The 27,027-nt window shown below is 43.8% G+C and overlaps 1 protein-coding gene across 1 annotated transcript in view; it reads left to right on the top strand.

Moving 5' to 3' along the window:
• Positions 1–27,027, top strand: part of tbck (TBC1 domain containing kinase) — a 41,416-nt gene that overhangs the window by 5,196 nt on the left and 9,193 nt on the right. The window contains exons 6-23 of the mRNA XM_030788066.1: positions 1,217–1,358; positions 1,629–1,689; positions 1,834–1,895; positions 2,553–2,614; positions 3,437–3,585; positions 4,817–4,955; positions 5,767–5,866; positions 6,153–6,202; positions 6,319–6,448; positions 7,001–7,099; positions 7,843–7,905; positions 8,199–8,325; positions 8,807–8,857; positions 9,048–9,131; positions 10,210–10,295; positions 13,678–13,714; positions 15,807–15,968; positions 23,741–23,919. Coding sequence (XP_030643926.1) covers positions 1,217–1,358; positions 1,629–1,689; positions 1,834–1,895; positions 2,553–2,614; positions 3,437–3,585; positions 4,817–4,955; positions 5,767–5,866; positions 6,153–6,202; positions 6,319–6,448; positions 7,001–7,099; positions 7,843–7,905; positions 8,199–8,325; positions 8,807–8,857; positions 9,048–9,131; positions 10,210–10,295; positions 13,678–13,714; positions 15,807–15,968; positions 23,741–23,919 — 1,783 coding nt within the window. The remainder of the gene's footprint in view (positions 1–1,216; positions 1,359–1,628; positions 1,690–1,833; positions 1,896–2,552; positions 2,615–3,436; positions 3,586–4,816; positions 4,956–5,766; positions 5,867–6,152; positions 6,203–6,318; positions 6,449–7,000; positions 7,100–7,842; positions 7,906–8,198; positions 8,326–8,806; positions 8,858–9,047; positions 9,132–10,209; positions 10,296–13,677; positions 13,715–15,806; positions 15,969–23,740; positions 23,920–27,027) is intronic.

The raw sequence follows: 27,027 nt of genomic DNA, 5'->3' as shown, positions 1-27,027 counted from the left end.
ATTGCAGCGTTCGGGGGAGACGTGGTGACCCCGTATAAACCGTAAAAGTTTTCATTACCAGTCAAGAGGGACTAATATGAGATCGTTACGGTCCGTCTTAGCTTTGATCAGACCCAGGTTTTTTTGGATATCAAAGTAACTTCCTCAGACTGAGTCAGTGGTAAACGCCCTGTTTCTTTTCCAGACCCAAGGGGCCTTGCTGTTTTTCATTTATTTATATATTTATTTTTAAGAGTCTGCACAGAAATGTCTATTTCTGAACCGGTGTTCTGAGTCTGTGACGGACAGGCAGACCGGATCAGTCCCTTATCTTCTTGCTGCAGCGATCGCACTCCTCCTAGAGCTTTGAAGTTGGTTGCCGTGATACGTTGCCGTGATACGTGGCATCGGGTTTTGCAGTAAACAGTCTCGGGACTGATGCGATATGACCCCAGATGCCATGATGTTGGAGTTGATGTCGAACCAAACCATTTCATGATAATTATAATATTTTGACCCCCTGGGGTTGTCTTTGCATAGCTTCATATGATGTTCCCTTTTCATCCCTGCTAGGGCCAAACGTAACTTTTAATCCTTAAATCCGTCGCTACGGTCTTAAAAACACTGCATCAAAACAGTTTTTAAAAAATGTAATAATCCTCCTGTTTTGACACATTTCACTGTAATCCAGCACACCTTTTTTTTTCTGTTAATGATCATCAGAAGCAGCGTGGGTGGTGTTTGCATTAATTCACTCTGGTGATGGTCACCAAGAGATCCGCTGCTGCCTGCTCTTAATACTGTTGAGAGTTTGTGACCTGCCTGTTTAAACCTTTCAAACTGCTCCCTCTCCACTGTGTGTGTGTGTGTGTGTGTGTCTCTCTGTCCGCATGCATGTGTGTGTGTATGTGTATTTATGCCTCTCTCTCTCTCTTTATATATATGTGTGTGTGTGTGTGTGAGTGTGTGTGTGTGTGTGTGTGTGTGTGTGTATATATATATATATATATATATATATATATATATATATATATATACACACACACACACACACACGCGCGCACACATACATACATATATATATATAAATATATATATATATATATATATATATATATATATATATATATATATATATATATATATATATATATATGTATATTTGTTTGTTTATACTGTATGTATGTGTGTGTGTGTATTTTGTATATTTACGCTGTATGTGTGTGTGTGTGTGTAGGTATCCGTCTTACCTGGCTCCTGAGGTGATAGCCCAGGGCTGTTTCCGCTCGACTGACTCTTCTCTGGTAGATCCTCCGCTGCCCTCAGGACCTAAGTCAGACGTGTGGTCCTTGGGGATCCTGCTGTTTGAGCTCTGTGTGGTAAGTTATCCAGTAGATCTCTCTCTCTCTGCTGTAATGCTCCTAGAGTAATACCGTAAACCATAGCACTGTCTGTGCTCTGGACTTCACTCGTATGTCTGTGAATCATGGAGTAAAGCTTTCTATCCACTCCTCTAGATTTCTGTCATACTCAAATAGGACCAGTCTGGATGGATTTCGTTCTGTTCACAAACTCTTTGTTCTCTGTGCATGGGTTTTTAATGTTCTGTATTCTGAATAATATTATGTTGTTTGCTTTGTTTTTTTCAGGGGAGAGGAATTTTGCAGAACATAGACATCAGTGAGAGATTGAAGTTTATCATCAACTTGGGTGAGTTCATTTTTTTTTTTTATACTCATGAATTGTAGTGACTGACTTTGGTGTGTTTTTGGTAAACCACGTGTGTTTCTCTAATATGTCTGTGTGTGTGTGTGTGTGTGTGTGTGTGTGTGTGATTTCTGTTTTGCTCTACAGGTGTCATGGATGACATAGTAACCGTTCTTGCTGAGGAACATGGATGCCTTGAGATAATCAAGGTTAGTCTTAAAAAAAAAAAAGAAAAAAAAACCTCCCTCCATTTAAATTACTTTAAATCACGAAATGTTTACTGTCGTCTTTTCAAAATCAGTCAGTCAGAACCAATTAGAGGTGCATGTGTTGGAAGAGTGAGATAAAATTGGTTATTTTTGTTGAATATTCATGAAATTCATATTTCAGATCGACAGATGAATATGAGGGTAAAGCACAGAATGTCAGCCTTTGCGTCTGTGTAATGTTTTTCGTACATCCTGCAGCATTTTGTAACAGTCCCGTTTCCTGTGTGTCGTCCTCTCGCTGTCCTGCACCTTAAGCTTCTCACTGTATAATTTAAATTTATAATTAAACTTCTGTTCCTCTGAAATTTTCTCAGCACAAAAAAAATAAAAATAAGTAAAACTAAATCAATCCGTTGACTATAACCTGCTGATTTTGACTTCAGTGACTTCAGTGAAAAGAGCTGCATATCCAAACCCTGATGACTTCCAAAAGTCCCTGTAAGAATGGATTGGAGTTTTTTTTTTTTTGCGATGCTGCGGGCATCTGTTGATGATGTTTTTTTTTTTTTTGAGAGGGAGTCAGAGGCACATCGATTTGGCCGTGAGGCGTGACGGGCTGGCAGCATAACTAATGCGATTGTCCCCGTCCTTTTCCAGGAGCTGCCAGAGAAAGCCTCAGCTTTATTAAGGAAATGCCTGACGTTCCTCCCCTCAAAAAGGTAACCCTGGTCCCTCATAACCATCATTTCCTCTAGGAACCACGGCTCTCTCTGTCCTCCTTAAAAAAAAAAAAAAAAAAAAAAAAAAGGAAAGAAAACATTTCGTCACGCATGGAGAAAAAGAAAGAGTGAAAAGTCCAGGAGAAAAATAACTCTCAGCAACTTTCGTTGTGCCTTAAGCCCTCTGTCATACCCCCTTTCAGATAATGGTGTTGAATGTGTTCAAAACACAATCGCTCCTATAGTGGCAAGTTTTGTGGAGTTTTTCCAAAAGAAAAAAAAAAGGCTTTTGATAAGCTCCAACGCAGTGGCACTGGTGCTTAAGATAATGACCCGGTTCTCCCAGGCTTCTTCAGAAAGCTCACGTCAGAATCATACTGCTTACAGAGGGACTTCCTCATTGGTGGGTGGTGACAGTATAGTGGTAATAGATGGGGCCTTATAACCTGCTGAGTTCAGAGTTTGAACCCCAGACTCGATGGGTCATTGCTAATATGTCCCTGAGCGAGGCACTTAACCCCAGGTTGCTGTAGAGACAGAGAAAAGCTCTCTGACATAGACAGTAATACTTGCAAGTCACTCCGGATTAGAGCAGTAGCTAAATGAAAGACTGATAGTCGACAGGCATTTGCAGTGTTTGTGCGACTGACCTGACTGAATTGCAGATTTCATTTTTAAGTCTTCATTAATCAAACCTCTCTCTTTCTTTCTCTGTCTCTATTTCTCTCTCTCTCTCTCTCTCTCTTCCTCTTTCTTTCTTTTTCTCTTTCTCTTTCTCTTTCTCTTTCTCTCTCCCTCTCTCTCTCTCTCTCTCTCTCTCAGACCTACTCCGTCAGAGCTCCTGGAGGACTCCGTCTTTGAGGGCGTGTCCTGTCTCTACACGCCCTATCAGAAAGCGGCGGGGCTGTTCTCCTCCTCCCTGCGCTGTGCTCACCTGGAGCTGCCTGAGGACATCAGTGAACTCTGTAAAGGTCTGTGAGGCACTGGAGCACAAGTCTACATATCTATGGTCTGTGAGGCACTGGAACACAAGCTTACATATCTATGGTCTGTGAGGCACTGGAACACAAGCTTACATATCTATGGTCTGTGAGGCACTGGAGCACAAGTCTACATATCAATGGTCTGTTAGGCACTGGAACACAAGTCTACATATCAATGGTCTGTGAGGCACTGGAGCACAAGTCTACATATCTATGGTCTGTGAGGCACTGGAACACAAGCTTACATATCTATGGTCTGTGAGGCACTGGAGCACAAGTCTACATATCTATGGTCTGTGAGGCACTGGAACACAAGTCTACATATCAATGGTCTGTGAGGCACTGGAACACAAGTCTACATATCAATGGTCTGTTAGGCACTGGAACACAAGTCTACATATCTATGGTCTGATAGGCACTGGAACACAAGTCTACATATCTATGGTCTGATAGGCACTGGAACACAAGCCTACATATCTATGGTCTGTTAGGCACTGGAACACAAGTCCACATATCTATGGTCTGTTAGGCACTGGAACACAAGTCCACATATCTATGGTCTGTTAGGCACTGGAGCACAAGTCTACATATCTATGGTCTGATAGGCACTGGAACACAAGTCTACATATCTATGGTCTGTGAGACACTGGAACACAAGTCTACATATCTATGGTCTGTGAGACACTGGAACACAAGTCTGCATATCTATGGTCTGATAGGCACTGGAACACAAGCCTACATATCTATGGTCTGTGAGACACTGGAACACAAGTCTACATATCTATGGTCTGTTAGGCACTGGAACACAAGTCTACATATCTATGGTCTGTTAGGCACTGGAACACAAGTCTACATATCTATGGTCCTTTAGCTCAGTGTGGGTGCATCTCCAGGCCACAGAGCCGACCCCTGTGTGTCTTTGACGTTCTTCTGACATTCTGTAAGATCATGTCAGAGACTTAAAGACATAAGAAACCTTGTGTTGAACAAATGATCTTTTCTTTTCTTTTCCTTTGCATAGTATTGTTAATTGCTCAGCTAAAAACTTCCTTTATTTTTGAAATCTAAAAAAAAAGAGTCAGTTTCTATAGTCAGAGAGCTAAAAATCCATAGGGACATGTGAATGAGATCTGCTGAAGTGTGCGTGTGTGTGTGCGCGTGTGTACGTGTGTGTTTGAATGCGTGCATGCATGTGTGTGTGTGTGTGTGTTTCGTGCAGATGAAGGAGACGATTACCTGGCTGAGAGATCTATTGCTGAAGTATACCACCTGTGGTGCCTGGCAGGAGGAGACCTGGAGAAGGAGCTGACCAACAAAGGAATCATTCAGTCCAAACCTCCAGTCTGCACCCTGCCCAAGTACACAACCCCCCCCCACCCCACCTGCCGATCTTTCTGCATTAATAATGTCTGCCCCCCCCCCCCCCCCCCCCCCCCGCCTCACAGCCACAGGCAAACTGCACCGAACTACAAGTCTTCAGTTTTACATACTGTGCTATGTTATACTGATACACACTCACTGGCCGCTTTATTAGAAAAGACTACCTCATAGACACACTTTGTTGCTATGCACTGTTTGCGTCAGCCATCCTCTAGCCCAGGGGTTTTTAACTTGGGGGGGGGGGGGGGATTAGGAGGTTTTTTTGGCACACACCGGCAAGTAAGATGAAAAAGGAGGGAGAGGGGGGTGCTAGCTCAAATGTAGACAAAAGTGGTGGGGGGGGGGCGGGCACATGTCGAAAAAGGTTGAAAACCCCTGATCTAGACCTTCATCAGCGATCTGTTTGATGTCAGGACCACTGATGGTGGGATTGTTTTGGGTGGTGGACCACTCTCAACCCATCTGGGCCACAGACGCGTGTAAAAACCTGAGCAACGCCGCTGTGTCTGAGACACACGTACCAGCGTGTCACCGCTGGGTTAAGAATGGTCTGCCACCCAGATAATATGCAGTCGACATGTTGAATGGCGTAGAGGGTGACTGACGGATTCTGCTGCAGTCTATAATTTTACACCTGTCTAGTGCTCCTCTGTGTTAGGTATGGTAAATAGCACTGGAGACCCCTATTATTATGGGTTTCTAAGCTTGTGTTTTCTCTCTCTCTCTCCCTCTGTTTCTTTCTTTCTTTCTTTCTTTCTTTCTTTCTTTCTCTTTGTCGTATTTCGTCAGGTTCATTCTGGAGGACGGAGAGTCTTTTGGCCAAGGCAGGGATCGAAGCTTCCTCTTGGATGACACCACTGTGACGTTATCACTCTGTCAGCTTAAAAATGTGAGTGTGTCTGGATGAATGCGGGGGAGAGTGTGTGTCTGTTCGAGTGTGTCTGTTCGAGTGTGTCTGTTCGAGTGTGTCTGTTCGAGTGTGTCTGTTCGAGTGTGTCTGTTCGAGTGTGTCTGTTCGAGTGTGTCTGTTTGAGCGTGTCTGTTTCTGTGGGTGTGTGTCCGTGGGTGTGTGTTTCTGTCTGTTTCTGTGTGTGTGTGTCTTTGCATGCTCTACGTCCTTATCTGAACCGTGGGGAAGTGTGTGTATTCAGACGGTGCTGATGTTTCTGTTGCAGAGATTAAAGGAGGTGGCAGGGGAGGCATACTATCCTTTATTAGAGGACGAGTAAGAATCACCTTATTTAATCACTGAACTATTTCCCTTTTCTTTAACCTTTCATTTTAGGCGATGGACACGCCCTAATTACTTATTAATTCTACCTGTGCCCTCTTCCTTTACAGACAGTCCAGTCTACCTCAGTCGAGCAGCAGTAACGAGCTGACCGCGGCTGTCTCTCTGCCCCTCATTATTCGAGAGAGAGACACCGAGTACCAGCTCATCCGTATCGTCCTCTTCGACAGGCTTCTCAAGGTCTCTCTCTCTCTCTCGCTCTCGCTCTCTCTCGCTCTCTCTCTCGCTCTCTCACTCTCTCTCGCTCTCTCTCGCTCGCTCTCTCTCTCGCTCTCTCTCTCGCTCTCTCTCTCGCTCTCTCTCTCTTTCTCTCTCACTTTCTCTCTCACACACACACACACTCACATACACACAGATGTGCACTGCCAATCTCTGTCCATCCTCCTGGACAGCTTGTTCTAGAAAAACCCAAAGGCAAAACAGTAAATGCCACATTATCCTGTCTTACTGTTGTGTTCTCCGTTAAGGTGCTGTGGCTTTCTTCCCTGTTTTTATACTGGGAAAGCTTGCGTTGTAAAACTGTCAGCAGTTTGCCCAGACGTGGTCCAGGCCCAGGTCTCTTACTCATGATGTCGGTTGAATGCTGGGTTGTGGGAGATACTCCTGTGTCTGAGAAACTGTAACATAATTCCAGAAACAGATCTAATCTAAAAAGCAGATTCTCTCTGACGGGCACTTTAATAGTCTGTGTTCGGGATCTGAGAACTGGCCATTTATCACCTGTGTGTTCAGGCGTACCCGTATAAGAAGAACCAGGTTTGGAAGGAAGCCAGAGTCGACATTCCTCCCCTCCTGAGAGGGTTGGCATGGGCCGCTTTACTGGGAGTGGAGGTAAACGGAAGAAATCTAAGCATAAATCTATTCTTTTATTTGTTTTTATTGCTCACTTAGTTTCTACTGTGTGGCACAATGAGTTTGAATTGAAGTTCAGCCTTAAATTTGTCACCTAGAATATGTCACCTGTGACCTGAAAGTTTTTGAAACTGTGACGCGATGTCATTTGAACGGCTGTGGCTTGGCTGTTTCATTTATTTTTAATTTTATGTATTTTTTTTTCATTTTTATTTATTTATTTTTTTTGCTCCTAGATGACAGAATGTCTGAAATCATTAACGAAAGCGACAGTCTGAGAGCAATGTGTCCTGTCCTATTGAATCACATTTTGTTTGTAATCTCCAGGCTATTGATTTTCAGTGTGATTAATGAATGGTTAAGTTGAGGTTGATATGTAATCAATACATCTTGTAGTAAGTCCATACTTTACCTCTGCGGCCTTCCTGATTTACTGTTTTAGGAGAGTGTGTATGCGTGTTAGAAAGTTCAAAACCATTTCTGCTGATTCATTATCTTCTAAACTAAACTCTTTTTTTTTTCTTTTCTACTTTCTCTCTTATAATGAATTGCAGTTGTATTTCATTAATCAGCTAGTTATTTCGTTATGTGTTTTATTAATTGCGTTCTCTGAGTGTTTGCTCTCTTAGAATGTTAGATTTGTCCTTAATTAGGCTAATTCATCAGCTTGCTTTCTCTCTTCTCCGGAAAACAACCGACTCGATCATCTTTTGTTCTTTCAGGGTGATATCCAGGCAAAATATGACAGCATAGACAAGGACACGCCCATCCCCACAGACAGACAGGTACGTCAGCCAGTCAGGACTGTCAACCGCCCCTGCAATGCCATGTTCAGCTATCCACTTCACTCTTTAATCTCTGTGTCTTTTCTGTATGATTATATTAATGCAATGGTTGTGAGGATTTGTTGTTTTGAAATATTTCACGTTTATGAATGTATGTCTGAAAACAACAATAATTGCAATATACCATCGCATCACTGTCTCTCTCTCTGTCTCTGTGTGGTGTTGTGTGTGTGTGTGTGTGTGTGATTGTGTTTGTGTGTGTGTGTGTGTGTGTGTGTGTGTGTGTGTTACAGATCGAGGTGGATATCCCCCGCTGTCACCAGTATGACGAGCTCTTGTCCTCGCCTCAAGGCCATGTGAAGTTCCGGAGAGTTCTGAAGGCTTGGGTGGTGTCCCATCCAGACCTGGTCTACTGGCAAGGTCAGGGATCGGTACTATAGATCCACATGTCCTCCCTGTTAAAATCTGGCCCTGAGGATCCAGAACAGTGCAGGTTTTCGACCATGCCTCTGAATACAGGGCAGGTTTTTTTTTGTTTTGTTTTGTTTTTTTTTTAAGCTGAGAAACAGGTGTGAACACTTCTCAGCCAATTAGACCGCGGTGTTTGGTCAATATGAAAACCAGCAGGATTTTGTACCTTCAGGCCCATATTTCAGAACCTTGTTTATTTGCTTCCAAAACAATTGCAATTTTAACAACTGGCCACTAGGTGGCTCTAAAGGTTCGATGATATGTCATGGAGATCACTGTCTGAAGGATTTCTCTGCTACACCTGTCACAAAAAATGCAATTCCGATTGTTAAAAAAAAAAGGCATACGAAAGACACCGAGTTCACTTAGATACTCTTTCAGTGTACTTTTTGGCACGCTAACTCAGATCTGACTGTCCTTTTACCCTCAGGCCTGGATTCACTCTGTGCCCCTTTCCTCTACTTGAATTTCAACAACGAAGGTACGATCGCATCGCCGCTTAAACAGTTCACACTCTCACGAGAAGCGTTGCTAATCCGGTTTAAACGGAGTAATCGGTCAGGCTTAATTGTGAACGCAGCTAATCTCGACCGTAATTGGTTTTTAATTATTCAAACAGATGTTTCTCTCCCCTCCCCTCCTCCTCCTCCTCCTCCTCCTCCTCCTCACAGCGCTTGCGTACGCCTGCATGTCTGCCTTCATCCCCAAATACCTCTACAACTTCTTCTTGAAGGACAACTCACATGTGATACAAGGTGAGCTTCTTTTTCTCTTACCATACACCTGTGCTATCTCACATGACAGCGCAACTCGGACGTCCCAGAGCGGGCGTGTCAAACTGTGCGGTGTAGGGGGTGTGTCCTCACGCTTCAAATCCCAGCCGTGTCACGCGTTCCCAAAGGGAAGCCTTCTAGGCCACGTCCCATTTGGGAGGGTACGCCAGCCAGTGCCACTGTCCCTCTCACTGGCCAATCAGAGCGATGCATTGGGGTTTGGGGTGTTTTAAAGAGAAGGTCTCTTCTCTTAGCACACTGTGTTGTTTAGCAATACCACGCAACCTGCAGTGTGAAAAGATGCGTTTGATGCAGTGGTCATCTCCTTCACCCTCACTAGCAGCGGTGTTGAAGATGAGGCTTGGGAGAGGACAAATCGGGACTAAACAGTTGTGCGGGTTGCGGGAAAAGCTGCTTGTTTGGTTCGTTAAGAACCGCTCTTGCAATATTTTGTAGATTTAAAGCGACCCCCCCCCCCCCCATGTGTTTGTGGTCTGTAGCCTGTGTTGGTTTCCTAGAGTATTACTTTGCTCTGATGTCAGCCTTGAATAAAAAATGTTTTCTTTTTTTTCTCTTCGGCCTCTGAAGTGTCAGTCTTTTTATGAGTGATTTCGCCTATTTGCTGATGTTTTTCTCCTTTAATGGTCTGAATGTTGAACAGTTGTATATTTGCCAGGAGACGGTGTTCAGTCAAGCTGCTGCTTTTTTTTTCTCACAGAGATGAAACTTGAGGGGAAAAAAAAACACAAAACTTGCTCTCATTAGGAAACATTGAATGAAAGTTTCTACTTTATGGATTTGACCTTTGAGCTCAGTGCTGAAATCCAAACTGACTTGATTTTCATGGGGCAGAAAAATAGCAGGAAATGTAGCTGTTTAATTCAAGGCAAATGTTTAATGCCCCCCCCTCTCTCTCCATCTCTCCCGCTCCCCCTCTCTCTCACCTTCTCTCTCTCTGCCCCCCCCCTCTCTCTCACACCCCTCTCTCTCTCGCTCTCTCTCTATCTCACCCTCTCTCTCTGTCTCTCCCTCTCTCTTTTTCTCTCTCTCTCTGTTTCAGAGTACCTGACAGTCTTCTCTCAGATGATTGCCTTCCACGACCCAGAGCTCAGCAACCATCTCAACGAGATCGGTTTCATTCCTGACGTGAGTCCTCTCCTTTCATAAAAGATTGAACAGTCTCCATCTCCCCCCCTACGGTTCACCACAACCACACATGCCCTGGACAGGCTCCCTGCCTTCACTGCACTGCTTTGTGAAACAGTTCTTTTTTCTTTTTTTTGTCAGTCAGCTCACTGCAAATAGAGCAGATCATCAGAGTTTGTTAGAATAGTGCTGAGATCGAAGTTTCTGGGATCGGTTTTGCTCTATTCCAAAAGGGTTTTTGTTTAAGGTTTGGTTTTAAGGAGGTTTGGCATGTAAAGTGCCAGTTAATGAGCTTTGGAGGGAGGGAGCGGAACCTGGTGTTGGATGTGAGGATGATGAAGATGGTGTCGCCTTCCTCACCCTCGCTGACATTGAGGGAGTTCTCACGCACGGCTCCCGCTGTTTAAGATTTGAGCGCTGGCCAAGTCCTCTCACTCACACACACACACATGCACACAAACACACTCATGATTTGTTCTGAATATAACAAGGGCGGGAATTGCTTTGGGATTCCCGAGCACTTGTCTCCTCTCCTCGCTCTCATTTCTCTCTCTCTCTCTCTCTCCCTCTGTGTCTCTCTCTCTCTCTCTCTCTGTCTCTCTCTCTCTCTGTCTCACTCTCTCTCTCTCTCTCTCTCTCTCCTTGAGCTGTTGCAATGTTAAGGGCTTTTGGCAGCCTGGCCTGTAAAGCATTGATGAATGTGTGTCACCTCTCCAGTCTGACCCAGGGGGCTCAAAAAAAACCAAAAAAAAAACCTTTTTTCTTTTTTATCCCACTTCTTCCTAAAAAGAAAAAGAAATCATGACCTTCTCGCTCAGTCTGGACTCCATCCAGTCGGGGCTTTTGAACGTATTTTAATAATAAAAAAATAAATAAATAAAAGTGAATTGTGAGAATGAACATCGGCTTCTTCTGAGGCTAACGTCCTTGTCGGGCTGTGAACAGCTGTCATTGTCCCCGAGACGACCAGAATCCAAAGCTCGAGGGTTTTTTTTTTTTTGTTGAGCCGTGTGTAACAGTGGGTGTCTTCTGTTGAGTTTGGCAGCGGCAGCGTTGTCTAAACCACTCTGCAGTAGTATTGGTGATTGAGATTTGAATAAGTCTGACTCTCTTTCTCTACGGCGTGACCTTGGGCAGAGGCCTTCAGCTCGCGTTTTTAATGAAATGTTCTCGTTCACCCTTCGCTGTTTTTGCCCTTTTTTTTTTTTTTTTTTAAGATGCCAGACTGAATAAGCGCTTTTAACAACCTTACGTCACGAACTTTTCTAACAAACGATGTTAGAACTTCAGTTATATCACTCTTTTTCAAAGAATCTCAGACTTTCTTTCTTTCTTTTTTTTTTTTTTTTAACTAAGCTGGAATAATATTTTAATGTTTGGTCTTTGGTATGTTGGACCAAGTTCCCTTGAACTTGTGCACACACTATGAATATGTATGCACGGTATTCCCGGAATAATGCGGAAGGCTGCCAGTCTAAAGTTATTTCATAAAGCAAAGACTTCTTTTTTCCTTTTCTTATTATTTTTCTTCTTCTTCATAACATCAGCTTCTTTTATGTGGTCTGAAGTGCCCTATTCGTCCTGGTAAAAGACTCAATCCTTCAGCTGCGCTCAGCACTAGAACCTCTTTCTTTCTTTTTTTTTTTTTTTTGGTCCCCTCATCTTTAATAATAGGACCTCGTGAATACAATTAACGTATTGTAGTGCATTTAGACCTCCATTTTCAGGGCTAAGTCGTTTCTGCTATGATTCATCTCTCTACTCTTGCTGTTGAAATGCTAATTCGCTTTCCCACATCACTTTAAGCACCTAAAGGAAAAAAAGAAAAAAAACCCAATAACTTTTCAGTCTGCTAAATCCCATTCTCATCGTTCTCAGACAGAGAACTGGACTACCGTTTCACTCCAAAAAAAGCCCTCCGTCCTCTAAAAACCTCGACTCAATGCGCTCAGACATGGTGCTGCACTACTGTTTGGGACTCCTATTGCTTTGTCATACCAGGGCTGGGTTTTTCTTTTCCAGCGCAGCTCTTAACAGGGTGTTCATACTCGCCGTAATCCTGTCGGCCTGAGCGGCTGGGTTCCGGAGACTGGGGAGGGGGCTTGGGCTAAGCCCGAGCAGAACCAACGCTGCCGCAGTTCCATTACCCAGAAGCCCCCTGGAGGCAGTCTCAGAGAAAGTGCCAGGCTTGTTCTCCCTCACCAATTAACCACTGAAATAGATTCCACACACACACACACACACATGCATACACACACTTTCTCTCTCTCTCTCTCTCACACACACACACACACACACACACACACACACACACACACACATATATGTACACACACACACATACATACACACACTTTCTCTCTCTCTCACACACACACACACACACTTGTGCACATACACAATCTGGAGGAGGGGGGGGTCCTGTGAGATTTGGTTGGCGTTGGAACAGGTGCTCAGGAGAACAGATGATGGGCTGGCTGACCAGCAGGCTAATTTCCACTCCCATACATTTCCTCCTTTTCTGTTTTTTCTTTTCTTTCTCTCCCTTTTTTTTTTTTTTTTTTTTTTTGGTCTTGTCAGAAGAACAGCAAGCTGAGACAAGACTGAAGAATCCATTAATGAAACTGTTTCATTCTCACCACATTGTCTGGAATGATCTCCCTGTCGCTGGACTCAAACCAGGCTGTTCAAGAAACAAGCTGAGAAACAAAGTGTTCTCAAGAGCAGAAAAGTGAAAGTAAAAGAGCAGAAGAGATTAAAGGAGCCACTGTCAGCCCCTGCATGATATGTTCATACAGATGTACAGCAATGTCCCAGGAGAGCCAAAGTGTATATGTACAATACAACAGGGCAGATAGAGCCAGAGAGATGTGACGTGTGAGGGTAAATGTGTGTGTGTGTGTGTGTGTGTGTGTGAAAGAGAGAGAGGGAGTGTGTCCAAGTCAGATGTGCTAGCTTAGATGAGATGTGACGTGAGAGTAAGTGTGTGTGTTTGGGTGTGTGTGTGTGTGTGTGTGTGTGAGAGTTTGAGTTTGAGAGTGAAAGTGGAAATGTGTTACCCCAGAGGAGACTTCCCTTGCCTGTTTGAGAACAGATTTTGAGCAGAAATAAAATATTTGCAGAACAACACACAGCAGAAGAGTAATGTTTTACTAGAAACAGTCTGGTCTTTGTGAGTGTGTTTATGGAACTGCAACATTAGCATATTAAGTGGTACTTAGTTTGCCCCAGGGGACATACTTCTGTTCTGAGCTTAAAATGGAAGGAAGAATTATTTTAAATGTTCTCTCTCTCTGTCCCCTTCTGTTTCTGTTCTGTCTCTCTCTCTCTCTCTCCCTCTCCCTCTCTCTCTCCCTCTCTCCCTCTCTCTCTCTCCCCACAGCTGTATGCGATCCCTTGGTTTCTCACGATGTTCACACGTAAGTACCACCTGTCAGAAGCAGGGGGTTAGAGGGAGAAATGGGGGGTGGGGGTGTTAGCATTCATGAGTGAGGCTGGATTCTCACATGCACAGAACATTCCTGAGATGAGATGAGTTGTAAGTTTTATCAGCGTTAATGATCCTCAGGTCTGACCTGAGGGACGTGGAAGACTGGGGAGATTTAGTGGAGACGGGAGCTGTCTGAAAAATATCTTGGCAGTTTCGGTTGCAAGCTGCAGTACTGCAAACCAACTAATGGGGACAGCGTTCCACTGTTCCCAGTGTACAGTCTCATCTCGCCCTGCCCAAAACAGAAGTCAGCTTAGGCATGTAGAATAGCTACACACACAAACACACACACACACATGCATGAAGAATAGTGAATTCTTTAAAGTAATTTTTAAGACTATTTTCTAAGCTAGAAGAGCTTTCTCTCTTCAAAGACACTATAACCAGTTACAGTCCGTGAAATACTGCTGTTCCTGGATATGTATATATTACTCAGTAAATACGTCAATTTGTAATTTCAAATATCCAATTATTTTTAATTAAAGAGTGATTATGCAGAGCTTTGGGAGAGCTTGGAGATGCTAAGCGGCTTCCAGCTGGAATGGTTTCCAAATTTGGGAGTTAAATGCCCATACGGTTGTTTAAAGTAAATAAATGAAAGGGACTATAGCAACATCAGAAATGTCCCAGCATACATGATGCAACAGTGGTACAGATCCATCCTTACTGCTACTGCCAGAGATCATGTACACACACACACACACACGACATGTACACTCACCCACAGGACCACTGTGTGCCGCACAAACTGAGACTTGAAACTCACGAAGTCTTTAATTTCCAAATTTTGTTGGTCTTTCTGTGTGTACTGCAGTATTAATTCTGCATTATAAACATATTTAGATGTTCATATAGTTACGGTGAAGACAGCGCTCACTCTGTCTGCTAACACAAGACCTTTCCGTTTCTCACTCCCCCACTCTCTCTTCCTCTCTCTCTTTTCCTCCCTCTTTTCCACTCTCCTGCTCTCCTGTAGTCCTCTCTTCTTCTCTCTCTCATTTTGGTTTGAATAGAGAGTGTGGGAGGGTGCCCCTGGCTACCAATGTTCTGTGCTGAGGGGGAGACCCACACATGCTTTGATATATATTTCTTATTTATTTTTTTTATTCTCCGAACTCTCAAACACTTTTAAACGCATACAAAAAACGCTTTTCATTTACTGGGTTTCCTCTGTGCTGAGCGCCAAACGGTATCAGTTAAATCTTTATGATTGACACTTTTAGACCTTTTCATATTTAGTTTATCTGCCATTTCCATGGAATTTCTTCAGGTACATGTCAAAATGGGCACTTCCCCTTTATGCCAGCCAGTGAGAAATGTACTTTAACATGCGTATAGATTGGAGGGCCCTAGTCCTTTTGTACGAGAGGGGTATGCACACTCACAAATCCTCGTCAATCTTTTCGTTTCCAACTGTTTCCGTTACTGATAATTTGAAAGGTGCACACACTTAGTTCCCTGGTAGAGAAGAGTCTTTAATCTGAAAGCTAGCATAAATCAATGGAACTCTTGACGACTGGAAACGATTATCCTTGCTCCTTAAAATGGAGGATGCCACAGAGATATAGATAGACAGATAGATATCTGTTATCGATCTTCTGTCACATGTGTGTCTAAGCTCCCAGACTGATACTTTATTCAGAACGAGTCCGGTCGAGCTTCCTTCAGGGTTCCAAAAGCCTCCGAAAAAACCCGGGATCCTGGTCTTCGCCTCGGAGATAACTGATGTACATCCTCCCAGTCTGGGAGTACCAGGACTCAAAACCAGCCAGATCAGAAAGAGTTTCATTTACACTAGTGTCGCTTGCCCTTTTTATGCTCCCTCCCTATGAATTGTCCCTTCGTTTCTTTTTTTCCTGCTGTTGATGATGTTGGCGTTGTTATGGCTGCTACTGTTATGATGATTCTTTTTTATCAATTTAAGAGCATGACCTTGTAACTAGGGGTCTGCGGCGTATCTGTAGTTTGTGACATTGAAGTTGACCTTGAACTCTTGGCTCTTCTTCTCTCCTCTTCCTCAGATGTGTTTCCGCTGCACAAGATCTTTCACCTTTGGGACACGCTGTTACTGGGCAACTCCTCGTTTCCGTTCTGCATTGGCGTGTCCATCCTTCAGCAGCTCAGAGACCGACTGCTGGCTAACGGCTTTAATGAGTGTATCCTGCTCTTCTCAGACTTACCAGGTAAGGCTCCTCCAGGAGCACATACCTCCGACAAGCTCCACGCAGCACGTAAAACTCCTCCAGGAGCACACACCTCCGTTGAGCTCCACACAGCACGTAGTTCAGTGCCCTTGATGTCCCCAGTGTAGAGCAGAAGGTTTGAAAACCACTGAAATACAGTTCTTCAACTGTCAGTCCCTCAAATGTTATTTAGAATATTTGCCCCTTTACACACACACACACACACACACGCCACAATCAAATCACTTTGCCACCACACACTTTTTAGAAGTACCCCTAGCTTTCTGTTGATCGTCTGTCGGCCTCAGATCTTGTAGAGAGGCTCCGTTTTGAATTTTGAAATTTTTTTTTTTTTTCATTTTTCATTCACAGCAGATTGATACCATTTCAAAGACATCCTGTTTATGGCGCCGTTTCTTTTGAAAGCGACGGGTTACCAATCTCTTGCTATTTGACTGCTTAAATGTGCGAGTGCTTTGTACTTCAGCCTCTACCCGCCTCTCCCTGCAGGCTCCATTTGCATTTAGCCACATTTCTGCGTTTTTGGAGAGGCTAATGTGCTTGAACGTCTCTCTCAGCGTGAGAGATATTGCTCTGAAGGAACGACGGGAGAGGCATGCTGGGAGAAGCATCTGCCACGGTCTCGGGCTGCCGAGCATGGTGCCGTTGCGGGACTGGCATGCCGCTGGCCTCGGCCAAACATGGGCCGGGCGAAAAACCTCCTCCTGGCACAGGCGCAGAGCCGCTGGTTCCCACAGGTTGGCTGTCAGCGACGAGAGATGCTGCGCTGCTTAGCGTGTCAGCTAAAGTGAGCAATGATGATTGAGCCTAATGCGAAAGAATTAGCTCCAGTCATTCAGACATGCCGTGTACTTCACAGTCTGTGTTCACTAGGCCACGGTAGAGGGATTACCTTCCTGATCGACAAGGAGACTTGGGGGGGGGGGGGGGGGCTGGAGTGGACTTGTCTGTGGAGAGGGGGAGGGGGGGCTGTTAAAATCCGGTTGCTATGGTAGCTAAGACCAAGGAATGCCTCAGGGTTGTAGGATTGTCACTGGAGAGAAAAACTTGTAGATGTATTCATAGAGACTTGTACAGGATGTCAAATGCGTGTGTGTGTGTGTGTTAGCTTGAAGGAGGAGATGGGTGAATGGATGAATGATAGAACATAATCCTCCTGTTCGGTTTGATTTATAGTGCAATAGATCAACACTCTACAAACAATTTAGCGGTTTAGATTACAGCTGACAGATTGTCACTTTGTTCTCCTATTTTGGCTCTCCGGTTCCCCTGTCAGGAGGTGAGGGAGAATTCATTTCAGGACTGACTCGTCGGATTCATCAGTTCATTTGAAATCGTCAGTCTGTGCCCATAATCCGACACTGATTTCCCTGCATTAGTTGGAAGGGAGCGCGTCGAGCACTGAATGAGACCTGGTTTCCGACCCTTCATTCCCCAGGCATACCCAGCTGTCCTGTGCTTCTTTTTGCTTTCAGTACCAGACCGACTCCTGATTCCAGTTGTGCTCTAAGCACAAGAATCCTCCATTTCTCCACTGCACTGTTCTGTGCTGTTCCATGCAACGTATTCATGTCACGTCATTGAATAAAGCTCTAAAAACTTGAAAACTGTTACACACACGTGCGCGCGCACACACACACACACAGATATATCAGTTTTCAGTGAATGACGCACATCCACTGGCCTTCTCCCAAAAGGTCCAAAATGCCATGAACAATTATAACTTCGTAGTTTGTGACGTCTTATTCCACCCATTCTTCTGCTGTCCTCGAACATGTTTCCATTGTAGTCAAACCGGTCATAGGTCAAATGAGTAATTCTAACTCTTATTAACCTCATACAAGCAATGATACAGTGAGCTGAGAAGGCTTTAGCCATCATATGTCATCACAATACATGTGGATACAATACCAGATTGACCAGTCAGCATCCAGGACAGGAACTGCCCATTTTACAAATGGATATATGGCAGGGTTTCTGCTAGGACATTTTCTTGCTGGTCTGACGTCCGGAAAGAATTTATTTTACCAGACAAATCTGAAACTTACTGGTGATGTTTCAGTAACAGCCTGTCTTACAAACGCAAATATAATGTACACCTAGGTTGACCTCAAATGTCCTGTTTAGGGATAGCCTTTGTTATAGCTATGTACTGGACATTTTTACCAGCAAGTTTTTAATTTATTGTTTTTTTTTAACAAATTTTACTAAGCAAAAACCGGTAATTACCGGGTAAAGGAAACCCTGATATATAGATATATACTCCAGGCAGTTGAATGCCTTCAGGTTTTTTATAGTTGGATGTTTATGATATTTTTTCTTTATTTTCTTTATTTCTTTATTTGAAGGATTTTGCATTTCATATCAAATGTTGAATACTCAATACAGCAGATCTTTTTTTTGAGAATATGAGTTTGGGGAAAGGAGAGATTTTCTCTCATCCAAAGCAATATTTCTATACCCAGACGTATTCTTCCCACAGTGCTGAATGTCAATGTGAGATGCATTTTAGCATTTGGAGTCCAAATCTGTTTGAATTGAACTGCGTCTCAGTAGCTTTAGGTCTCTTGAAGTGTGACATCGTTTTCCTGGGGCTTGCCATCTCCTGTCGTTTGGTGAGACGGGAAAAGTTGTGATCAATTCCATGCAAAGCTTCCATTTGAGGTCACTGTGGAATAAGATGTTGACACTTCTGTCTGTGGATGCCAGCTCATTTAGTGCGGGCACATTATTCTCTGTCAGTCCCCAACATATGCTTTGGGTCCTGTCTCTCTCTCTCTCTGTCTCTTTCTCTGTCTCTGTCTCTCGCTCTCTCCTGAAGCTCAGTGCTTGACTCAGCAGGCTATCACTAATAAGAAGTTTTTGGAGGGGACATTTTCCAAAACATATCAGCTTTGTAGCATCCTGGGGGAATTTCGTAAGCAATTCCTCTTCCTTTTAAAACCTCTCTTTAAATTGCAGTTAGCATTTCACAGAGGAGCAAATGGCATTAAACATTTACAAGCAAGATGAAGGCGCTGAACCTTAGCCCCGAACACTAAGCTAATGCTGCTAAGAAGGACTGATTCAGGAGCTTAAGCTCTTCCTTTACTGGCCAGCTTTAGCAAGCCTTTCGCTGAAGGCAGAGGAGACAGAGAGGGAAAGCAGGCTCCTTATAAAGGTAAAATATGTTTGCACACACACAGTCTCCCCCCTCCATCTCTCTCGCTCACATGCAAACACTCGTTTATTCTTGCTCTTTTTCACACACACACACACACACACACACACACACACACACATTCCCTTTTTCTGTCTCTCTCTCTCTCTTTGGCAGGCGTCTGTGAGGTGGAGCAGCTGTGAGTGTTTACTCTCGTGTTCTGCCATACTCCTGATTTACTCTGTCTGTCAGTAGCTGTGTAATTTTATACCAACCATCAACAACCAACCAACTGGGCGCACAACCAGCCTGCAGATGGCTGATCTCTGAACTCCTTGGGTTTTCTCTCCAATGTTGGGAACTTTTGCTATACGATTATCACATCTTTCTTACCCTCTTTGGGTTGGGCCCCGAGCACCGTGCACTGTGCCCAGGTACTGTTTACCTTCAGGGCAGAATAATATTTTTTTTTGCCCCAGAAATTGGATGGTTTAAAACAACTGAGTGTTTTTATTCAGTCTAGTGGATGTGTGACAGGTGGGTTAATGGACAGCCATGTGCAGTGGAAAGTGATTTGTCAGCCTGTTGGCGTCATCTGTTTGGAGGGCGCAGTCAGTATCTGGGTGGATCACTAGTCGCTTTGGTCAGCTGATGGTTGAGTGTGCCTTGATTGGTTGAGTGAACTACGTTTGATCTGCCTTGCAGAGAATTTTTTTTTTTTTTTTTTAAAACATGCAGAGAACAGGATTGATGTTCTGCGAGATGACGGTTCAGATATCTCGACGTAATTAGATGTTTTACCCACTTGTTGCTACATGATTTCATGTGTACACCACACATAAAACTCCTAGTACGTCACATGGAGTGGAGTCCAGACCAAAACGCATGCCTCCAGGTGTAATTCAAAAAGAGAACCATCCACCCACACACTCACACATAAAGTACACTCCTCTGGTTGCCTTAGGTTTACCTGATGTACCACGTTCTTCTTTGGCTAGAAGCCAGTTGAGCTTCAATGTTTTAAGGAAACTCACCTGTACCTTTTTTCTTCCTGTCCCCTGGCTACTGCTGAAATTGTATTTCAGTGTATTAAAATGAAAAACTTTTGATTCCCCCCTCAGTCTGCATAAGCAGAACGTTAATGCCGTGAGACCGGTTTTCTGCTCTTTTGAAACACTTGCAGCTGAAGCCCAAAGCACCTTTCCTTTTAATTCAGTTTAAGGCTTTCAAAGCTAAAACAAAAGTCTTAAGATGACAAAAAAAAAAAGGCACCTTTTTTTGCAGAGTGTAACTTAATATTCTCAGAATAAAGAACTTCTATCAAAACCCCCAATTTATCCTTTTTTTTTTTTTTTTTTTTTTGTCTTCTACCCCATACACGATATGGGACAAAATAACATCGGCCATTAAAATGAGGTCACAAACCAGCTGATCCCCAATAACCCAGACACATTCCGCGTCTCCTGCTCCGGTCTGTTGGCTTTTTGAATAGAGACGGTGACGTTAATCCCTATTGACAGAGTCATTACGATGAGGTCTGTGCAGGGTGATCTCAGAGTGCCTGGGAAATACTCCCTCATGCAGATCTGAGGGACCAGTGGACGGTGGAGAGTTCAAACAGACGTGAAATTTGAACAGGCCAGACCAGACGAGAGAGGAGCGGCTGTGCATGTTGAGCAGTTCTTTCTCAGCGAGAACTTGTCAAAAACATCACTCTTGTTTTCTGGGGGTTTTTTTTTGGAACTTGTTTTGGGGTGGGGGGAGTATTTTGGATTAAATGTATCTGAACCTTGCAGTGTTTGGGATTTACAGCCAGTTTAAGATGGGGTTGTTGAGTAGTTTGAGTTGTACACTTATTTTTGGCAAAGAGCAATGCAAAGAGGGCTCAGACCAGCTCATGGTTTGCTCCAAGTGACCTGTTGTCCTTCAGGTTTTTGTTTGTTTGTTTGGTTATTTGTTTGTTTTGAGATACTTTCATTTCTTAAATCACCTTGACGTGTGAATCTGCCGTTTAACGGACCATAGGATTCTATTTGTTTTGTAAGTGCGTTTTAAAGCTTTTGGGTCACTCTCCACTCATTGATTGTTTTCAGTCTGTCGCTCTAATGGCTCCCTGGATACGCAGGGCAGAAGAGGTGTTTGGTTTTTTGCTGATGATGTTTGGGGCATTACCTTCACGCTACATTAGGGACAGACTGACTGAAATGTAGCTTGCTCTTTCTGGTTAGTGGTCTGTGCTAAATGAATGCTAGCTCCCTATTCCAACAGGTGTGAAATGTTTTCAAAAAGAATGTGCTCTGGACCAACTAGTTTCTGGCGCTGACTAAGGATGTTGCAAGTACACCAGAGAGCTGAACCCCCCCCTCCCAAGAAAGCAAGACTGGGTGTACTTCAGAAAAATTTCATAATCAGGTGTTGGTTTATAAAGACTTAAGGCCGCTGTTCTTTATAGGAAGTCGGGTTCAGAAGATCCAACTTGGCCATGGCATAAACTTACACTGTATGAGGAGTCCCTGTGTTTTTCATTGTGCAGTCATTACTAGGAAAGTTTGGTGTGAATGGTGGGAAAGGCCTTGACATGCATGGCAGAACACTGTGGCCACAACAGTGCACATAACAGTGCTTCACAGTTTCATTTCAAACCTGCTCGCGTATTCTTCTTCATTCTCCGCATTTACTTTTTCACAGCCACTAACAACTCAGAAATAGTCAGAAAACTGCTGTGTCTGACTAAATAATCCCCACTGTGATGTGCACATACGCTGGATTCTGCTCAGATCACTTCACCAGAGTGTGTTAAAAGTGGAAAGACCACTGAAAAACTTGCTGGGACTCTGGAGGAAGTTTTACCTTTAACATAAGACTACGATGCTCGTTTAATCTTATGTGGCAGGCCGGTTGGCATTCCACTTTCAGACAGAGGTGACTATAATTACCCTAGCGGATTCAACACTCCCTGTCGACGTGGCCGCGATCATTCGGTCACACGACCGAGCTCAGAAAGGCTGTTTTATTTTCAGCCACCGTTGGTCAGTCACCTGGTGGCACTGGCTGATTGGGTGCTGAGAATCTAGTTCCCTGTCCTCTTGTCACATCCTGCTCTGGCCTCTCAGTCAGATGGATTTTCAGTGCCTTGTTTTGGGGTCATTACACATGTCCCTCTGGTCCATAATGAGTGGTATTGATCAGTTCAGTATAACTACTCAGACTTATTGCATTTGATCAACGTAATGTTGTAAAGAATGCTGTTAGATACGGTATGTGCAGCTGGACCTGATGGCTCAACTGGGCATACCTGTTTGGAGCTCACTAGACACTGTTACCTTTTGGGATGTGCGTGTGCGTGTGCGTGTGCGTGTGTGTGCGCGCGCACATGAGTTTTGGGAAGGGTGGATTTGATGTCATGCGTCATTGATGCCCTGAATGAGAGTGTAATGTTTTCACGTCTGTCTTCATCCAGGCTTTTTTATTTAATGTCTCCAACTTTTGCCAACATTCTGCCTGATGTTATATGTCACATACTCTGCAGTGGATTCCTTCTCTCTCTCTCTCTCTCTCTCTCTGGGATGACCCAGTAACCAGATCCATCCTCCCTCCTTCATTTCCCCTCCTCTGAGCCAACAAACGGACACTCTCATATTCAGTTTCATTCAAATAGCAGTCCAGTCACGGCAAAGCACCTCATTAGACATACTTGTCGCTGACGGGGAGGGGGCGGAAGGGGGAGGGGGGGTGGCGAGCGGGCAGGCTTGCGACTGAGGAATTCTCATCTTGCCTAAATCCGCTTCTAATCCAATGGATCCCGCTTTTTTCCCCCACCTAATCCCTAGTTCAAGGCACATAACTTGGAAGAGGTGGCACTGCATTTGGAAAGGGAAAAAAAAATTCTTTCTCTCTCTCTCTCTCTGTGTGAGTGTGTGTGTGTGTGTGTGTGTGAGTGTGTGGTTGTGTGTATGCATGCGTGTGTGTTTTGTGTAATTCCTCTATTGTTTGTAGTTAGAGAGTGAATAACATTGTGGCGTCTGTAAAGGCTGATTGTGGCAGAGCCTTGGACAGGAAGTCAAGCTGTTTGGAATGACTGCTTAGATATCTCAGCAGAGTTGAATCCCAAGGTCGACCTGGGGTCATTGGCAGGAAGGTGTAAGATGCGAAACGCACCCATTCAAATGGCTGAATTAGCATAAGCTCCACTGCTTTGTGTCAGTTTAAAGCCTGTTTTAAAAAGGAACCCGCTATGCTACGACACAAAACGAGTTTTTGTGTCATAATTTGCTGCTGTAACAGTGAGGGAAACTTAATGTACAGAGAATTATTAATGAACAATTTGCTCTCTTTTGCCGTCTTACCGCTGTGCTTTTGCCTTGATAGTAGACGTGTCAGCTGGTCTTCTTTGAAACTGGATAAAGCACCAAAAAAGACAAACAAAAAAAAACACCACTCAAGACAACTGTGGGTTGTTGTGAACCTTATAGGTCAAAGATAACATGGCTATCTCATACACCTGTCATCCTCTGTTTTTCAGACTACTGCTTTGGATTTTATTTTATTTTTATTTTACATTTATTTATTTGTTTGTTTGTGTTTCGTGTGTGTGTGTGCGTGTGTTTTGTAGAGATAGACATTGAGCGCTGTGTCAGAGAATCCATAAACCTCTTCTGCTGGACACCAAAGAGTGCAACGTATCGACAGCACGCTCAGCCGACCAAATCCACGACAGACAGCAGCAGCCTGGGCAAAACTCCATCCTACTTCTCCACCTCCGAGTTCCAGGACCTGCCCAAGACTGACTTAGTGAGTACTCCCAATGACTCAAACCACAGTGAATATTCAACTCCAGTTCCAATGACTTGCAGGACAGCACATTTTTTTTTGGAGAGAATTTTTGCTATAGTACTGTTTTTCTTTTTTTTTGGACAGTGTGTCAAAAGTTAGGAATCTCGATGAGGGTAAAAGTTAGGAGAGTTCGTATTGGTCTGTCCTGACTTTCACCCAGAGGATGATGTCACAAGATCCCACTAAGACCGTAATCTCACTGTAGGACATACCTCTCATTCCACTAAACAAGGGCTTGTTGATTAGTCAACAAGTCACTTCAAGTTTGTTTTTGCTGAGATCTCACAGGAGTGTATTGTCTAGTCTGTGGGTCGCCAGGATTCATGTTGACACTCTGGGTTAGAAAAAACATGAAAGATGAAAGTGCAAGCATGGTGGTATACCTGAAATAGCACTGAGATGTTTCTTCAGTATTAAAGGTGTCCATCTGTTCTGGTCCAATCTGTAGCGATTATAGAAACATCTGGAATGAAGAATATTTGACCATTTTTACTGAACTCAGATCCTCCAGATACTGACATTGGATGATCCTCCTCTTTCTCATTGTAGCTGTCGCTAGAACACTTCCACTATGGGACATTACCAACAATATTCAGTATTCAATATTCTTAAAACCTCCACTATAAACAGTTCATCAGCACACACAACCACACACTTGTGATAAAGGCACAGCTGCACTGCCGATATGATTCAAAACAGTTTTACTTTTGAGTTCATAAGAGCTATTTTTAATTATATTTCATTTTTAATGGAAGACACTCATCTACTTATATTTGAATGACAGTGGACTCTAAGTCAGAGTAATTTCCTTCTCCTGCTTTTTTGTTTCTACCATTATGGTGGAATTACACCAGTAAAATGTACAATGAAAGTTCACTGTAATTACGAAGTTAACCTTTTTGTGTGTTCTGTAATTACCTCCATACCCCTTGCTGAGGGCTTGTTGTCTAGCCTTTTGAAGACAGAGAACCACGCACTCGTGGGATAAGGCCACTGCAGCAGGCGCCCTGGCCCACTGTCTACAGCCAATCAGCTTACCTACGGGCGGTCTGTAATTACATACGCCAGGAAATCAGCCACTCACGGACTTTGCCACTTCACATCGCCATGGAGATATCTCCAAAAATCACCATACGCATTTTTTCCCCTCCTCTTGAACATGGGTGAGAGATGATCAATAAATCTAAGATTGCTGTCAAAGACAAAAAGGATCCAGGACCAGTAATGCTCCAGCCCTTGTCTTGAGTTATAAGGAGGTTAGGTGTTACATTTCTCAGGGTAGCCAGGGTTAGGGAGAATTTGCCACCTGTGAGAGCTCCATGCTGATGAAATCTGACACTACTTGTAAGTGTAAATGAGAAAGGACTTCTGGGAACCTGGCAGCAAACTGTCATTCAAACGTTCAGGCTCAGCTCCAGACACACGGGCCTGTTTCAGCTGCTTCCAACCCGAGCCAGACACACAGACCTGTTTCAGCTGATACCAACCCGAGCCAGACACACGGACCTGTTTCAGCTGCTTCCAACCCGAGCCAGACACACGGACCTGTTTCAGCTGCTTCCAACCCGAGCCAGACACACAGGCCTGTTTCAGCTGATACCAACCCGAGGGACAGTACAAATGTGATTGCAACGGCCATAACACTGGGATTCGTCTCTCAAGTTAATTTCAGCTATATGATTTCACTTGCTCCACTCGTATTTGGTTGCGAGTTTGGTTTTCATTGGGTACGTTCAGACAGTTAAAAGAGGATGGTCAGACAGTGGTCTAGACGAATCAGTTGGACAGGGTCTTAATTTATGATTGAGTCTGGAGTGTAATGTTCAACTGCACGGCCAAGCGGTCTCGTTACCATGGACACAAAGGTCTCAACCTCTGATGGTGAACCTGTCTGGCCTTTTAGCTACCGCCCACCCTTCCCTGCAGCCTGACCTCAGGGCATGGCTGCAGGGCCTTTTACTTGTCTTCTCTCTCTCTCTCTCTCCTCCCCCACCATTCCTCTAACCTTTTGCCTGTCATATTCTTGGTTCGTGAGGGATATTGCAGTTGTGGTTGAATATGTAAAATATTTTTTTTTTTTGTGTGTGTCTTGTAGAACACTGTTATCCAATTCTGCTCGTGGATTCTCACTGCACTACACATTTCAGATCTCTCCCTACTCTTGACACATTTCATTCAGCACACGAGGAAATGATCACGCTCTTGATTAGCTGAAGCAGGTGTGTCAGAACACAAGAGAGACTGAGAATGGGCAGAGGGTTTGGCCTCCAGGAACAAGACTGGGCAACACTGCTGTGCAATGTTGTGAAAAAGCAAAAAAAAGATGCTGTTTCCCAAGGTGGTATGGTCAGGATGAATGCTGTGCCTCTGTGGCTCTGCAGATGGCAAGATCCACACGAAACTAGTTCATCTCCAAGTGGCATTATTGTGAAAAGATGGCTCTCATCTCTCCATCACAGTAGAACGAGGACTGAAACTATATGAGTGATTATTTTGCTGTCTCATAAGACCTTTGCCAAGCTCCAAAGAAAACAGTGTGTACCACCCTATCAAATCACTGACAGTGAACTACTCAGTTCATATGTGAATGCTCTGATTGGTTGGTTTTAAGAAAATAACAGACAGTGGAATTACGACAGTTGGGTCAACTGGTTATAAACTTGAGTTGCAGTGAGACTAAAATGTACCCGAAGTATTTTGCAATAGCCACTTAGAACTCCCAGAGTCAAAGGAGCATTTTATCTTTGAGTGTGTGCGTGTGTGTATGCTTGTGCATGTATTTTAAGCTGAGTGCACAGCTGGAGTTCTCCCTCAGAAACATTCTTACCATTTTGTGTGTGTGTGTGTGTGTGTGCGCGCGGGTATTTGTGCTTAAGTGGTTGGTCTAATCTAAACTCTTGATGAACACTGTTTGAAGTACAGGAGAATAGAGAGTAAGAAACTGCACTGCTGCACTGATCAACGGACTCATCCATCTGTGCTTAAGGTAGGAAAATGTCAGTGACCTGAAGATTTCTACATTTGACAACATCATACTTTCTTTCCGAGAAAGGAAAAAAAGAAAAA

Source organism: Chanos chanos, chromosome 11, assembly GCF_902362185.1.
Source record: "Chanos chanos chromosome 11, fChaCha1.1, whole genome shotgun sequence".
Lineage (NCBI taxonomy): Eukaryota > Metazoa > Chordata > Actinopteri > Gonorynchiformes > Chanidae > Chanos > Chanos chanos.
The sequence above is the reverse complement of the archived record's forward strand: the minus strand, read 5'-3'. Positions and strand labels throughout refer to the sequence as shown.